Below are 16,586 nucleotides of genomic sequence, written 5' to 3'. Positions count from 1 at the left end.
GGCAGCCCTGGGCTGCCTGCTCCTGCCCACGCTGCCTGCTCCATGCCGGCACAAGCCTTTGGTGCAGCCGCCAGCCCTGGACCCATGCCCGCTTCAGACTGATCTGCTTTTTCCTCTCGCTTTCACATGCCCAGGAAACTGCAGCATTACAAGGATTTGAAAACGGCCTTGAGCTTTTTAAGCACTGCTCCAGAGCGGATATTTTTCCTAAATCAAGATTTGCAAAGATATTTGGGCATTAGTCAGCCGGGGGGGATTTCCAGAAGTATCGGAGCACCCAAACACCCTTTAAATCTGCTTCCCGTGCGAGTGTAGATTTGGTACGGAAAAGCAGCTGGTTCACCAAGACTCTGACAATTTGGGGCATATTTTTTTACATCATCAGTGTTAATGAGTGTGAGGGTTTTCTGAAGGTTGTTCGTTGCTGGATCCTTTCTGAAAATCGCGGTGGTGTGGCATCAGCCCAGAGGGGTTTGGCTGTATTGCGGTGTCTGAATCCAGAGAAACTCATGACACCTTCAGCTTCTGCCGATGCGGCTGCTCCATCCCTGTATCCCAAATAACCTGTGGTGTGATGCTGGCCATGGGGAGGGTGCGCGAGGCAGGTCTCGGCTCTGTTTTGGAAGGACGTGGAGCAGCGTAGGGGATCGGTCAGGAAAGCTGTTCTGTTACGATGCTCTAACCTCCCAGCTTAGTGGAAAAAAAAGCCATTGCCACAAATGGTGATGGCATGGTGGGTTTTTCCTCTAAGTCACACTAGTACAAATACACCCTGGTGCCCAGCATTCACTCCCTTCTCCTAAAAAACCAAACTCCTTGCACAGCCAGTGACGCTCACCCAGCTCCATGGACCAGAAACTAAACCCAGTCTAACGAGTCCTTGAAGGCACACCCCCCAAGCGAGTGCTCCAGATCTGGAGAGATGCTGAAAAGAGCTGGAACCTGCAAAATAGAAAATAAATAGTTTTCTAAGTGCTCAGTGGTTTTCCCAAGGAACCTGCTCTTCTGCTTTATACCTAGAGCTCTGAAAACCCCGGGATCCTGGAGATCCCATGCTGGAAAGATGCTCCAGCAGCATCTTGCATGGTTAAGCCATGGGGCAGGACTAGTTTATCATGAGCTAAGAGAGCTGCTGTGGGGAGGTGGGTTTAAACTGCTCCTACACTGGGCAGCTGGGAAAAAATGGCTTTCCCCGAGGAAAATGAATTTAAGAGACTGTGAATCCAAGGGGTGGTTTGAGAGCACAGCTCCTGTTTGGTTCCTTCCCTCAGGGAAGAACTTGGGAAATACAGAGAGATCGAGAGGGAGCAACAGATATTATTAGTCATCAAGGAGGGAGGCGGCTGCAGGGGAAGAGGGTTTAAAAGGCTTCGAAGTATTTTTAGACCTGGTAAAATGAACAGTAGGGGGGAAAAAAGAGGCAGGAGACCTTTGAGAGAGATGTAAATGCTTCACAGAGCAGAGCGTCCCGGGCTTTCCGCTCCATCCTGCCCCAAGCGTCAGCTCAGGCGGAGATTCGCTCAAATAGAAGTAGGGAATGTAAAACCAATAAAAGAAAATGCCTTCTAGATCATTACCCAACGAACCTCGTCAAGCTGGCTGTAATGACAAAAGGCCACATTTGCTGAGACGTTTTAGCCCTAATTCCCTTCATTTTAGTGGGAGCTGGTTGCCAAAATAGAGTTTAAAAGCTGCTCGCGGAGCCTCGGGTGGGCTCAGGGAAGATACTGAGTGTCTCTCCTCCTTCATCCTTCGTGGTCCGACACGCCTGTACCGTCCCACTCGCAGGAGAATAACAGAGCTGCAAGAGGATGGAGGGTGTTTCCAGGGTGGTGTAAAGAGTCTCGGAGTGAAGCACCAGAGGAGATTAAATACAGCCGGGGGGGAGAGGAGGGGCTGTCCGCCTCTCCTGATCAGCCAGGAGGATGATGAAGGCACTCAGGGGACAGGCTGAAGCGTGGGGCTGCCTCCCCCCCTGTTTCTCCAGGGAAGCAGCCCTTGCTTTGCCTTCCCTATTCCCTGCTGGGAGAGGTCCCTTCCTACCCCCCAAGCTGGAGGGGTTGGCGGAGGCAGCGCCTTTGATGCCCTGCGGTTTTTCAGCAGCACCTTCAGCGCATCCCCCCCACTGCCTTCATTCGCAAGGTAATTCCCTCCATCCCAACTGGAGCGCATCTGCTCCGGAGAGGCTTGCTAGGGCTGGTCCTCTGCAAGCTCATCCCAAATTGCTGGGATGGGGTGCAGCCCTGGAGAGGGTTGCTGGAGCCTGGGATGAAGCGTGGGTTTGCACACCCGATTGGGATGCTCTATATATCCCCCCCAGCTCCTGCCACAGTGGCACGGAGATTTAGAGCAAGTTCACTTATTGAACAGCCGTCAGTGGATTTGTGCGAGTGAGTTAAGTATTATATATACATATTTGTATCTATAGCAGTTGAAGGAAACTGGAAGCAGAGCTGATGCTCTTGCAGCTGCAAAGAGCAGTAGGTCAGTGCCTCGGCATCTTTACAGGAGCCCCTGGGAATAACCTGGGAGCATCGTGCAGTGCGGGAGCGGCTCTTGTGTGCCGGCGATGTGGTGAACCACAGCAGGGAACTCCCCTGGGCTCAGTAAAGCAAGAAGGAAATTCCTTTCACCCCAAGGCATCCCTGTAGTGGTGGGATTTGTCCCCACGGGTCACGCTGGCCCCTCCTGAGCCATCCCCACTCTCTGCTCGGTGCTTTCAGCTTGGGGAGTGCAGCTTTGCCTGCTGCTGGGGAATTTGGGTTTCCCTTTGCTCCAGGGACCCTCCTGAAATTGCCTTGAAATTAATTTTCAGATTTTCTTCTAGAGCTGCCTTGGCTCTTATTTTTGCCCTCTAGCTGAAGACCCCCCCTTGCTGTGAAGCCAGGTGGACTTGGAGCTCTCTCCCTTTTCCTCATGTGCTTTCTGGTGGCCTCCAAAATCTGGGCTTTGCCGGCTGGAGCAGCTCAGCCGTGAGGAACCACACAGCGGCCGTGGCCGTGCCATGGCAGCCAGACACTTGCATATCCCAGCTCTGCAGGATCCGTAGGAGACCATCAATAACGGCAATAACCATCTTCTCTCTGAACTGGCTTTAGCACCAGCTGAGGTGTTTGGTTCAGGGGTGCGCTTGCGTGAAAGCTTGATTTTGAGAAATAAGGTTAATGATGATGAGCTGACTTAATTTGTGGGATTAAGGAGGGATGTTGGGAGCACAAAGCCTGTACACGGGAGGTGGGCAGCTTAGCATGGCTGCACACAGGTTTCGATGGTATTACAGGGTGTTGCCAGTAAATATGGCTAAAGGGTGGACCCTGCATATTATTTTACAAGCTATATATGCAGGTGGCATCGTAGGAAAAGTCACATCCATCCTATGCATGTGGTGAGGGGGGATTGGGTTTTGCTCCAGAGGATGCTCTTTGTTTTTGACTGTGCCTTGCAGGGCGTGCTCTTTGCATACCTGCCTTAAGGTCTCTTCATGCACGTGAGGCATTAAAACCTGATGGCCAAGTGCTAATTTGCAGGGCTGTGGCCTCTGGAGGCTGACACTTCTTGGTGCCTCTGGGGACGGTGCTCTGGGAAGCGCAGATGGCATCTGCAGGACATCCCGGGACAGCAAGGCAGCAGCGGTTGCAGCGTTGGGTTCAGAGCAATGCTAAACCCAGACAAGGGTGAATTAATTAATTCCAGGATCCCATTAAGCCAGGGTGAACACCAGGCTGGGGGCTGGGCTGTGCAGCGAGGACCCAAGCTCCATCTTCCTATGCCGAGAGCACGGCTGGGAATCGCTTGCCGAGGGGCTTCGCCGTGGGGAGGGCACAAACCCCATTGCCCCTTCCCAGCCACAGTGCTCGATTCTGGGTTTGTCCCCTCTGCTTTCGGGGCCTGGGCGCCCTGTCCCGGGGATGCCAGGGTTGGTGCCATGCCTCCCATGGCCAGCGCGGCAGAGACCATTCCCGCCACACACACATGCTGTCATGCCTGTCGTGGTAGGGGCTGTCGAGCCCCATCATGCCTGGCATGATAGGGGCAGATGTCCACGATAGGGGCAGGTATCCATGACAGGGGCAGGTGTTCATGATGGGGCAGGTACCTGTGATGGGGCAGGGCAGGTATCCATGATAGGGACAGGTACCCATGATGGGGCAGGTACCCATGACAGGGGCAGACATCCGTGATGGGGGCAGGTACCCACGATAGGAACAGGTACCTGTGATCGGGGCGGGTACCCGCACCCGGAGCGCTGCCTCATGCTCACCCCCAGGCTCAGAGCAGGGCCCAGACTCTGCTCCCAGGGGAATTTGGCTGCTGCTTAAAACCATCTGGTCCAGCAAAACACGTTTGGTCCAGCAAAAAAACAACGAGCTGTGTACCTGCTGTGCTGCTGTCCGTCCGTCCGTTTGTCCCAGGAATCGCAGCAGAGGCTTTAACAGCCACCTGAGGAAAACACGACCTGGGTCTTGGCCCTAAAAGCTGCCCCCTCCAGGGCAGGGATTAATTGGGCGGGGGGGGTGGGTGCGGAGCTGGGTGCTGGCAGAGCACGGGGGTGGCGGCGCTCTGTCCCCATGAGTCCCTGCAGGGATGTGGGATCCCGGAACCTTGTTAAGAGTGGCCAAGTCACCATGCCAGAGTAAGTGGCTGAGCCGCGACTAGACTATAGTAATCCTGGGGGATTAGCATGTTCGGCCAGGGCCAGCACTGCAGCAGCATTTTTTTCTTAGGGCTGTGAAGCTTCTCCTCCACCTTCAGCCGAGGGGCAGCTGCGATGCTTTTCCTCCTCCCTGCTTTGGGGTTGCAGAACGATAGAAGAATTGTTTGGGTTTCTTTCGTGCCTCCCGTTGGAAGATGCTAAAATGCTGCTTGAGCACCAGTAGGAGCCGGGAAAAAAACCAAATACTCCTGCCTGGGTGTTTGCCTGTCCCACAGCGGGGCGGCAATCCCTGCTCGGAGTGCGGGCAACGCGGGCAGTCAGCGTGCCGTGCCCGCCCCAGAATGGTGGCCTGAGGTCGGGGGACTCATTTACCACGCCAGTTTAATTGCTTTTGTTGTTGGAACCGAGATTGCGACAGCCGAGTGGGCTCCTGGGCAAGGGAAACCCTTGGGCGGGTCACCGGCCAGACCCTCGGTAGCTTCCCCCCCAGGCACAGAGATGGGGCAGGCGGTGGGGCAGGGGATGGAGCGGGGGGCAGGCGGCGAGGCAGGGGTTCAGGCAGGCTGTCCCGGGGGGTGCGGAGCCCACCGCCCGCCCTGCCACCGGGCATCCCCTCCGCCACCGCTCGCCTCTGCCCCGAAACCGCCCCGCGGGCTGCGGGCGGGCGCCGCGGCGGGGCGCTCCCGGGTGGGCGGTTCAGCGTGGGCGGTGGCGTGCCGGCCCCCCCACGCGCGCCCACCCCCACGCGCGCCCCCGCCAGGCTCCTTTGTTATTCCGGCGGCGCGGCGCGGCCGCCCCCCGCTTCCTCCCCCTCCCCAGCGCAGCTGTGCCGCCCCTCGCGGGAGCGCGCCGCGCGCGGGTGCGCGCCCCCCCCGCCCCGCTCCGCGCCGCGCCGCGCCGCTCCGCGCCGCTCCGCCGCCGCCGCCGCCCGGCGGAACCTTCCAGCGCCGCCGCCCCGCGGGGCCGCCGCCATGGGCACCGCCGCCACGGGCACCGCCGCGCCGCGCTGAGCCCGCACCCGGCGCCCGCGGGGCCCGGAGCCCCGGCCGCGGCCGCCCCTCCGCCATGGAGCTGGGCAAGGTGGTAAGTGGCGCGGCCCCGAGGATCGCCGCACCCCGCCGGGGATCCCCCGGGGACCCGCCCCGGGACCCCCCCAGCACCGCGGGGGGCGGGGGGGGCAGAGCGCGGCATCCAGGTTTATTCCTGGAGTAAGGGTTTGGACGCAGCGAAACTCCTTCCCGGGGAAGTTTCGGGTGTTTGCAAGCCCCCGGACATGGGTGCCTCCTGGTGTAAAATGAGGAGGAACCGGGGATGGATTCGGGGCGGCAGCGGGAGCCCTGCGCCGCCTCCTTCGGTTATCGGGGGCTCATCCTCGCGGTTAAAGCTGACCATCCCCCCCGTGCTGCTGCAGCCTGGGTCGGGGTTTGCTCCCTCACACCCGTTTTAACTTGCTTTCGCCCGATCTTTGACTCGGCTGGGTTCAGGTGATGCCACGAGTGTCCGTGTCCCCACATGCCCGTGTCCCCACGCGCGGTGCTGCCGTCACAGCCCCTTCGGCCCGGGGGGCAGCCCCTCACCCGGGCATTAGGGATGGAAACAAGTTTGGGGTGAAAAGTGGGGGTTTAGGGTCCGTTCCTGCAGGGAGCCATGTTCCTCCCCTGCGCTGCTCACCTGGGAAGAGAGGTTTTGCTTTTCACGGTGCTCCGGCAGAGCCGGGTTAGGGACGGGGAAGGTCCCTTGGGTGCAGCGTGGAGCCCGTACGGCCCTGGCTGTTCGCAGCTCCGTTGCAGGATCCAGACGTCCTGGAGGGGTGACGGGCGAGGGACACCCCGATCTGCTCATGGGAGCTGCCGCTCGGCGGGAGGCATTGCAAGGAAGGATTTTGACCAAAGCTAACTTGACACCACCAGGCTCTGCATCCCCGGGGTGTCCCGGCTCCACAGAATTCAGGAGCATCCTGCTAGGGCGATACACACCCCGGGTGTTCCCGCTGGGCTAAAACTTCCCAAGGAAAGGTCGGTCCTGGGATGGCAGCTGATCACCGACATGCACATCCGGAGATGTGCTCCTGGTGTCTGCTCCCCGCATCCTCCAGCCTCGCTCTTTTATTTCCTCCTGTTCCAAAAAATGCCTAAATATTTGCATTTGCTGGGAAGAAGACGACTCCGGTCAGGACTACTGGGAACATTTCAGGACTATTTGAAGGCAGTGGAGGACCTTCCTGAACCACTGACCCTGGAAAACACAGCCATCCTGCCTCCCCAGATAGAAATCACCGCTGCTGGAAGAGATTATCTTCGCATAAAATCCCCACTTAAAATTAAAAGCTTGGCTAACGGGGCAGCTCACGGGAAAGGCTCCGGCCATGGCCGAGCCAGCTGGGCAACGTGGAGCATGAGTGAGGGAGTGCCCATATCAATAATTGAGAAGAGTAAGGAGTGTTTTTTGTGGGGAGGAGCTGCGGAGGGGTGCAGAGGTCCTGGGAAGCCTCCTGTTTTTTTGCCTCTCCTCGGATCCATCCACTTGTGCTGGGGTCTGGTGCCAGGGTCTCCGGCTGCAGCAGGTTGGAAGTGCCCAGCAGTGGGAGCCGGGGCCTGTGCTGGAGGTGACTAAAGCATACCCCAAGTTCTTCTGCAGCCTTGGCTGGCTTCTCTTTTGACTGTTATTTCAGCTGGAGGCTTCAAAGGAATCCGAGTTTTACTGCGTCAACTCCCCTGATGGTCGTTGGTGAGGTTTGGCTTCTTCTATAGCCTCACTTTTTGCCAGCTGTTCTCCCCAAAATCAGTTTTCTTGCTGTCCTGCTTTTTTTCCAAAGGTTTATCTGTGTCTTGGAAAAGGACATGTGTTTTTTAAATCCAGTTTAAGGAATACAGACAAGTTGTTAATCTGCATAAATTGTTTATGGCACTGGAGAAATCCAGTGGCCCAACTCTTTGGGTGCTGGTCCCCAATAGTGGGCAGTGATGTGTTCAACATAGCAAGCTCTTGTCTCTGGCGTTGGTGGAACCAAACCCTTCCAGGTGACCAGCCCGGCTCTCCCCTCCTGGCATCGGATGTCTCATTCGCATCCTTGGGACCCACCACAAGTCAGTTGGGTGGTTGTCTTCATTCTTTCCCTTTGCTTGTCTGGAAAGTGGAGGAGGGATCAGATCGCGCTGTCTCATTCTGCCCCAGCTCTCGTGATGGTGTTGAACTCATTATTTTCGCTGGAGGCTCTGGAAAGGCCAGGAGGAGCGGTGGGTTAAGTCCTTGCACAGGCAGCTTATGGGTGCATCATCCTGTGGATCCCAACCTCTGCTTTGATGCCACCTTGCTGCCCTTGGGAGGAGCTGGGAGCTAGAGGGGTGGTCTGTTCAGATACACTCAAAATTTGTATCCTTCAACTTATTTTCATTTTTCTACCATGATAATGGTACTACAGCTCACGAGGCAAAGGCCTTGGTGGCAGTCGGATGGCAGCTGCCATCCTCTCATGTCTCCTTGTGGTGTGGAGACCTCTGAACACCACATCTCCCTTCCCTGGCCTGGCTCAGGTGGTTTCTCCCCTGGAAGCCCCGTGTGTGCTGGAAGAGCTCCTCCATAATGCTCACATCAGGCTTCACCATGCGCCGGAGAGCGCTGACAGTGGGTAGACCAAGCGTGACATTGATCTGAAGTCATCATCCTCCCCACTTCAGGAGAGCAGAGCTGGAGGCAGTGATGCTACAGGTGTGGTGGCCAGGGTAGGTCTCTGCCAAGAAGAGCCTCATCGACAATGCCAATGCCTGGTGACTCTGGTTTGGGGTGTCCCGTGTGCCACGGGGCGGTGGGTGGGCAGCAGTGCAGGGTGTGGGGCAAGGTGTCCCCAAACACCCCCCCCGAGGCCCCCATGCAGGTGTCCCTTGGGATTTAGGGGTCTCTCTGGTACACCTTGGTCCTCCTTCTCCTGCTGGCATCCAAGCTGGTGTCATCAGCATCTCCTCCTAGAGAGGTACATCTTGAGCTGCCACAGCTGGGAGCAAACCCCGGCAGATGCAGTGAGGTTTTGGAGTCTCTAACGCTGGAGGCCAGCATTGCTTTGGGGAAAATGTGGTTGTTTTTACGGCCCAAGTGAAGGGAAATCTGATACTTGTGCCATTTTGAGGATTATTTCTTGGCTGGTGGGAGCAGGAGGCGAGAAGAGCGGCAGCACCTTCAAGGAGATGCTCACACAGCCCTGGGTCAAGGCGCTTCATCCCTGGAGCGGCTCCGGTGCGTAGCTGGGCGGGAGAGGAGCGCTTTCTTTCTAAACTCATGGATCCAGCAGTGGAGGCAGCCAAATAGGATTAAATGATGGGAAGGTATTTTTTAATGTCTCCTCTCGCTTCCTGTTCAAAGGGAGCATTTAGGACTGAGCAGGAAGACTACAAGTTACCCCATTTGTGCTGAGCATCGTCTTATCCTATACACAGAAATATATCCGTGCATGTACGAGGCACAGCACCTGGCCCCGCGCAGCCAGCCAGCCCTGCCAGCGCGGCCTCGCTGCCTTCCTTTCCCTCCGGCTGCCGGCGGGCACAAAGCCGGGCTTGTTGCCTGCTCCTGCCGCTGCTGTCAAACGCCACAGGCGCCCGGCAGCCCCACGGAGGGGGGCCACGGCCACCCCGGCTCTCCCCAGGAGCTCTCGCTGGTCCCAGTGGGGCGTTAAGCACCCCCAGCGTTATCCAGCCAGCTTTGCTTTGGGATTTTGCTGGAGAAAAACCTTTCCCGAGCCCCGGCAAGGCTGTGATTTGGTTTTAGCTGCTGTTGGTGAGCGATGTTTAAAGAGAGACATGCGCCCTCCAAAAAGCCTGCCCACACCCTCGTGTCCTGCACACCTCCGGGTCCAGAGCGAAGCTTTGCTAGGCTGGGATTTGCATTTTAATTAAGCTCATAGGTGGTTTTTTCCCAGGCTTGTAGTAGTCAGGTCTCCCTCCTCGCTCGCTTCCCCCAGAGCCCCTGCGTCTGCAGGGCTTGATTGCGAGCGGTTTTCCAGAGGTATGCTCCATCCCAGCTCTCCATTTATAGAAAGGAATTAAGGAGAAATGAGGGAGCATTACTAAGAGGATTTGCACTGCGACTTACTCAGTTTCTCAAAATAATTTGCAATAGCTCTGGATTCTTTAATCAACACTCATTTCCTTTTGGAAATGAAAGGAGAAACGGGAAGGTGCTGTGTGGCTCCTGAGCAGAGCTCGGCTCTTCGGCCGAATGGGAGATTTGCAATGCAGAGGAGGCTGAGGGCGTAATTTGGGGAGATCTGGAAGGGGGATGAGGGTGTGAATATGTGCATGTGAAAGCGAGAAGTGTTTCTCAGTGCTCAGAAAGCCTCTGTCACTGTCCCAGGTGCCTCTGTGCAGTTTTGGGCTCCTCTGTCCCTCCGGCTGGAGCCTGCGGTTGCACACCCGGAGAGGTGTTTTAGTTGATGTGAGCCACAGTCGGGGGGTCACCCCCGCGTGGAGCTGTCGGTGGCTTGGCTCTGGCATCGCATCTCCTTGTGAGAGGAGCTGGGCTGAGTCAGGGGTCACGGGGGTCCTGTGGGACATGGTGCAGGTCACCCCAAGGGCCAGCAGCGCTCATTGCCAGTGGGATTCCCAGAGTCCCACGGGAATGGTGTTAAATTGCCCCGGAACAGGGCTGTGGCAGCATGTCAAGCCACGGGCACAAGACCTTGCAGGGGTTTCTGGGGACCCCCTAGGTGCTGTGGAGGGAAGAAAAGGCGCTCGGGCAGGTCCCAGTGCTCTGGGGCAGAGCTATTAGGTTGGACGGTCCCTGGTTTGTATTACCTGACTCTGCTCCTTCCCAAACGCCCCGAGCCTTTCGGTGCTGGTGGCGGTGGGGTTTCCTCACCCCGCTCGAGAGATGTTTGAAACGCTAAGGGTGCTTGCAGCGTTACCAGTGCTTGCAGCGTCACCAGTGCAGCTCGCCCAGCCTCGGCAGAGCACCCACGGCCCAGCCCTGCCCCGGGTGCTGCTTCGCTGAGGTCTGCCCCACACCCCAGCCCCATGGCCCTGCCGGGGGGAGGCTGGCGTGACAGTGTCACCCCCTTGCAGCTCTCGTTGTGCAAATGGGGCCCCGCCAGCCTCTCCTCTTGCTTCCCTCCCAGCCCCACTGCCTCAGCAGCATTGCACAAGAGGAAGCACCGGGGTTTCCTTTCCCGGTGGCGGGGAGGGGTGTGGGGCTGGAGGAAGGGCTCGGCTGCCCCACAGCCGCCATAGGCCCCTGCCCTGCTCCCAGTGCTGGGGGGGAGCAGCAGCGGGAGAGGAGCCCCTTGGGCGCCCATGTGGGTACGGGGACCGGGGGCTGGCATCCCTCCATCGGCAAGAAACCGGAGCCGGGCCAGCGGCGCTGCCAAGGATGCGCTCGTGGCCTGGCAGGTGGGAAACAGCCCTTGTGGTGTAGAAGCTCGTAATTAAATTAAAATTAAAATACCATCAGCTGTAGGTTCTGGATGGTGTTGGGAAGCAGCACCTGTGGGTCAGGGTGAAAGACCATCTCCGTGGCAAAGAGGTCTGAGCTTTCTTTCAAGGCAGCCCCAAATTTCTCTCCTTCTTCACCCAGTTTTGCAGCCAAAACTCATGGACAGAGGATACACCACTGTCTCCCTCCCCGACCCCGCTCGTCCCTTGGAGATAACACTCGCAGCCTTCGTCCCTCGCTGCTGCCTGCGCTCCTGCGGTTTGCTTGCGCAGGTGCTGCTGGAGCCGCTGGCCAGTGGAGCAGCGGTTTGGGCATCTCCTGAGTCCCGGTGCCTGCTCCAAGCAGCTCCCGGGATGGGACGCCTGCCCTGCCCTCCCAGGGGATGCAGCGGGGAGGCGGGGTGCCTGTGGCACCTGCAAGGACAGAAATGTGGGAGCCGGCTTTTCCTAGGAAGACCTTTCTGCCGTCCACACGGACATCACGTGTGCTTCAGAGCAGGGGGCTTGGGGAGGGAGGAGCCTGGAGGCCACCACCTGGAGCCAGGGGCTGCCGGAGCCCCGTCATCCCCCCACCATGTCTCCCCACTCTGGGGCGTCACTGGAGGCCTCTCTGGTTGGAAAAATGTGTCCTTGCTTTACCAGGAAAAGCTGGCAGGAAACAGCACTTAAACTGGGAGCTCCATTTCCAGCGTTCCCAGGGATGCGGTGGCCCCCAGCACCTCTTCCCTCCGGAGACCACCCCTGTCTGGTCTTTCAAGGGCAGGGGAGTGGACATGTGCCACGGTGAAGCCACCGGCTTCAGGGGAGTGGTGCCCCTATCCTGCCTCTGGCTACAAGCTTCTGCTCGCTGGCTCTGGCTTTGTGCTTGGCTTGTTACTTGTGGTCCAGGACTCCCATTTCAAGGTGGGACACGTGTTTAAACACCGATCCTGGCACTCCTTGCCATGCCGGCTGGCCCGTCACGACCATCCTGCCTGCCTGTGCTGTCGTGGCTGCAGGCTGGGATTTCAGAGGAGGACAAGCTGCACCTGGAGCTGGATCCATGGCACGTGTCACCGACAGCTGTTGGGATGTGGGCATCACGTTCCAGGCTTCCACCACTGGCAGAGAGGCGCCTTCCAAAGGATTTTGTTGGGAATTTTTTAATGCTGAATTTTATTTTATATTTTCATAAATGGCACGGGCCGTGGCCGTGCAGCCGGGCAGAGCTGCAGAGGTGGCTCCCACCCTTGGTCCTCCTCCGTTAGGAACCTGCTCACCTCCGTCCAGCCCCTCAGGAAGGGACGCCCATCGGGGTCAAGTTTCTCCACCACCAGTGTTTCTTTCAGCTCTCCTTAAAACCAAGCTAAGATGCAGGTTCTGGTCCATGTCCAGCCCACTGCTGGACCGGGATGCTTGTGCCTGCAGCTGGCAATCTGGGTCCCCTGCCACTCCGAAATGAGCCTCCTGCGTCTTGTTGGTGACCTCCACGGTCACCTCCATGGTCCTTACTGGTCACCTCCATGACCTCCATGATCACCAGTAAGCAGGGACCTGGTGATGGGCATGGTAAACAGCTTGGTGCAGCTGGAGACCCGCTGTGGTCCCCAGCAGAGCCAGCGCTGTAGGGATGGGGCTGCAAACACCACGGGGCCGCACGGACCAGCCCTGCTCAAGAGCAGCCAGCGCAGCCAAAGAGAGCAGCAGTGTCCCCGCGGCAGAACTGGTTCATACTGGGACATCAGGACCCAGACCCCATGTTTCAGCTAAGGGGGTGCTCGGCCCTGGGATGGGGATACAGTTGGCAACTGTGGGTGAGAGCAGAAGCTGTCTCAGCCCTTCAGCACGTTGTCCCCGCTCTGGCCGGCGGATGCTTTGGTGGCAGAGGGACTTTCTGGGGAGATGGGTCAGGCTCAGCGCTGGGAGGTTTGGGCCGTGCCCAGCTGTGTGTGGGGTGCCTGTGGCTGGTGCCCGTGGGCCCCCCCAGCCCTGCTCAGCACAGAGTCACCAGGGTCGGTCGTGATGAAGCCATGGCAGGGCCACCTCGGAGAGGGTGAGGAAGCGGGGGTGCAAGAAGGATTGCAGTGGGGAAGGCGCTGGGATTAATCCCGCTGCTGTAATTGGTTTATATCAGTAATTAGCTACTTCTGGCAGTGCTGAGCCAGCCAGTGTCGTCCCTCAGCAGCGGGATCCTCATGGAGCAGGTGCCAGGCAAGCGCTCGGCGCCGCCGCAAGCAACGCGGGAGCCTGGGGAGAGGGCAGCCCCACACCGGCGTCACCGCGCTCCCATGTAGGATCAGCCGCAGTGTCCCCCCGCTGCCAGCACAGCTTGCTGAGGGGCCAAAATGGGGTAGGGTTAAAAATCCTGCCCAGCAAACGCTTCCAGCAGCTGCCGCTGCCTCTCCGGAGGCTAAATGGAGCACTAGCTCTGCCCAGGCTCCTCAGTGTGGGCTTCCCAAGGTCCCCGACGTCTGCTTTGCAAGTCTTGCCTTTCCTGGCAGAGAGCAAAAGGGCAGCCTGTGGGCAGGGTGGGCAGGGTTGTGCTGGGGAGAGGCTGCCTGCAGCGCTGCCTGCCCCATGGCAGGGTTGCGCCGGCTCCTGGCGGGATCGGATCGGCCGGGGAGCGCTGGGCGGTGGGGACAGGTTGTGCCGCGTCTGGATGCGCCTGTGGCCAAGCTGAGATGTGCCAGTCAGCAGCGGGGTGGGGAGGTGGCAGCGGGTGCCAGCCAGGGCAGCTGCCTGCGCTGTGGGCAGCAGGGCCGTCTCCTGCCCCTCTAATCCTGCAGCTGGGGCCGTGTCCGGCCACGGGGCGGGTGGGCTGGGGCAGAACACCAGGGGTTGCAGAGCCGCTCCGCTTTGGTGCCAGTTAAGCTGGGACCTGTCCTTTGCTGCCAGACAGCACAGGCAGCCCAGGTCCTGCTCTGCTCTGCAGCACGTGGTGGTCTCGGCATCCCGCTGCCGGATTCCCCATGCCCCCCGAAACACCATCTCCGCTCAGTCCCCCCCAGCAGCCACCGGCTGCTGCCGGTGATCTGAGGGCAGGGGAGGGATTTGCCTTCCCTCTGCCCGTCCCACCACCCCGAGGGCAGGAGAGTGTCCTTTGTGGTCTCTGCTTTAATTGCATCGTTATTATGCGGAGTAAATGAGTCCTGGCAGCAGCTGAACCTGGCCAGTGCCAACCACATCCCAGAAAGGCATCTGGCAACGGGCAGCATCCAGCTGGCACGAGCAGGGGCTGGGGACCTGGATGGGACCCAGCCACCGACAGGTGCCGGCAGAGCCGGGGGGTCCCAGCGGGTGGGGGGGACCGAGGGGGGGAGCCTGAACCCTTCCCATCTCACCCCCCCTTCCACCGCTTCTCTTTTGCAGACTGTCAGCATCAATAAGGCTATTAATGCACAGGAAGTGGCTGTCAAGGAGAAACACGCCAGAAATATCCTTTCCAAAGTTGGCTGCAGGACAAGCGAGCATGGGAGCGGGGCCGGGGCCACCCGGAAAAGCGGCAGCGGCGAGGCCGTGCATGGGGAGAGGTGCTGGCGCAGCTGGGCCAGTGCTGCAAGCCGGCTGCTGGGGTGCTGAGGAGGGCTGGATGGGACCCTGGGGGGCTCTTGCTGATGGTTGGGGTTTTTCTGGCACAGCACGGGATCCCTGCTCCTGCTGCCGCAGCCTTTGCTTGCTGGTGGGTGCCCAGCCTTGCGCTCCTGGCACTGCCATCCCGTGGGAGGGCGGATGCCTGCAGCAGGTTACCTATCCTGGGATGAGGATGCTGAATCCCCAAAGGTGCTTGTGAGCATGCTGCCACTAAAAGCGGATCCCCGGCATCCCAGCAGGGCAGCTGGGAAGGCTCGACAGAGGCACAGCCCCAGCCCCAAGCATGACACAGTGCTCCTGGAGCGGTGGTGTGGGGCTGGAGGAGAGGGGACAGCATGTGCCCAGGCTTGGCAGCTTATCCGCTCCCTGCCGTGGCCTGGCTCCCCTCGGCTTTGTGGGTACCAGCCGGCTTTGGGGTGGCTGCTGTCCATCACTGCCGAGGGGGAGAGGAGCGTTTCCTTGACGGACCGCCACCATGCATCCTGGGCACGCACCACGAGAAGGGGGCACAGACCTTCTGGTCGGTGGTGAACCGGCTGCCACTGTCAGGCAACGCTGTGCTCTGCTGGAAGTTCTGCCACGTCTTCCACAAACTCCTCCGGGATGGCCACGCGAACGTGAGTGCCGCAGGCTCGGCTCAGCAGCCGCCCCGGGGCCAAATCCTTTTCCCCATGGGGCTGCATGGGGCAGTGCGAGATTCTGGCGGGTCGGTGCCCTCCTGGGGGGTCAGTCCTCAGCGGGGGCTGGCACAAGGCCTCCTCCCCGCTCGTTTTGCCAGAGCCTTCCCAGCGCTGCTCTGCCCACAACCCCTGTGCGCTACAACCCCCAGTGCCGACTGCGGCGCCCGTGCCAGAGGAAACTGCTCGGCACGGGGCATCAGCATCAGTGCAGGAGCCATCAGCAAGGATCTTCCTGCCCCGCGTGCAGCTGGGGAAGCTGAGGCGCCCTGGGGCTGGGGTAATGAGACTGCTGGCAGGCTGCGGGTTGCAAATGCATCCAGACCTCTCATTCCTTACCCCAGTTGCTGGCTCCAAGTATGGCACATCTTGCCCTGGTGCTCTGCCTGCTGCCCATGCTGCCTGCTTATTTTCATCGTCATTCCTCCAGGTCCTGAAAGACTCCATGAGATACAAGAACGAGCTGAGCGACATGAGCAGGATGTGGGTAAGTGACCAACCCCACCAGCCACTGCAGTGGGGACACCCCGAGGGTCCCTCAGCAGCACCCAGTGCCCCGGCTGGGCTGGGGGGTGGTGTTGGCTTGGACGGTGGTCTCACCCAGGAGGAGCCAGGCTCCGAGGGCTGAGCAGATGCTCAGCTGTGGCTGAGCCGTGGTGGCCGTGACCTCCCCCGGCTGTGTTTGCCGGTTGTGTTCAGTATCCTCTTCCACAAAAATCAGATGCCTTCTTCCTATTTTATGACAAAACCCAGTAGAACTTGGCTCTGGTGATCAAAAGCAGTGCTGAAATCTGCAGAGAAGGTGATGAGAAGGTCCTGACCAAATCAGTTTGGCACGTTGGCTGCAAGTCAGCCTGCAAGACGGGGTGTCAGCGAGGAGGGTTTTGGCTGTGGTTTTGGGGGAGATAAGGGAGGGGTCTCTCATGCTGCAAGGGGAGAACGCTTTTTCACAGCCTGCCCCAGGTCTCAACAGCTTGTTGGTGTCACCAGGGCCACCTGAGCGAGGGCTACGGGCAGCTCTGCAGCATCTACCTCAAACTGCTGAGAACCAAGATGGAGTTTCACACGAAGGTGAGCATCGTCCTGTCCCCATCCCCATGGCTGCAGCAAGAGGCAGGTGATGGGGCACTGGGATGAAAGTGGTGGCAACATTATGGGGCAGGACAGGAGCTGGCAGAATTGTCCTGGTGCTGTCACCCCCACGGGTTCTCTCCTCCGTCATGGCTGTCCTGCTGCCTCCATGAAACATGTCCCATGCTGCCAGGGTCC

At 59.2% G+C, this 16,586-nt stretch overlaps 1 protein-coding gene across 3 annotated transcripts in view; it reads left to right on the top strand.

The window, feature by feature from the left end:
* HIP1 (huntingtin interacting protein 1) overlaps window positions 1-16,586 on the top strand; it is a 50,814-nt gene that overhangs the window by 18,234 nt on the left and 15,994 nt on the right. For 2 of the 3 annotated variants that reach the window (XM_072882227.1, XM_072882225.1), the window contains exons 2-5: window positions 14,419-14,482; window positions 15,115-15,257; window positions 15,748-15,804; window positions 16,308-16,388. In XM_072882227.1, coding sequence (XP_072738328.1) covers window positions 14,419-14,482; window positions 15,115-15,257; window positions 15,748-15,804; window positions 16,308-16,388 — 345 coding nt within the window. Of the gene's footprint in view, window positions 1-5,588; window positions 5,738-14,418; window positions 14,483-15,114; window positions 15,258-15,747; window positions 15,805-16,307; window positions 16,389-16,586 lie in introns of those variants that run through there. The other variant, XM_072882226.1, reaches the window with a different exon arrangement.

This window comes from Ciconia boyciana, chromosome 17 (genome assembly GCF_034638445.1).
Source record: "Ciconia boyciana chromosome 17, ASM3463844v1, whole genome shotgun sequence".
Classification (NCBI taxonomy): domain Eukaryota; kingdom Metazoa; phylum Chordata; class Aves; order Ciconiiformes; family Ciconiidae; genus Ciconia; species Ciconia boyciana.
The sequence above is the reverse complement of the archived record's forward strand: the minus strand, read 5'-3'. Positions and strand labels throughout refer to the sequence as shown.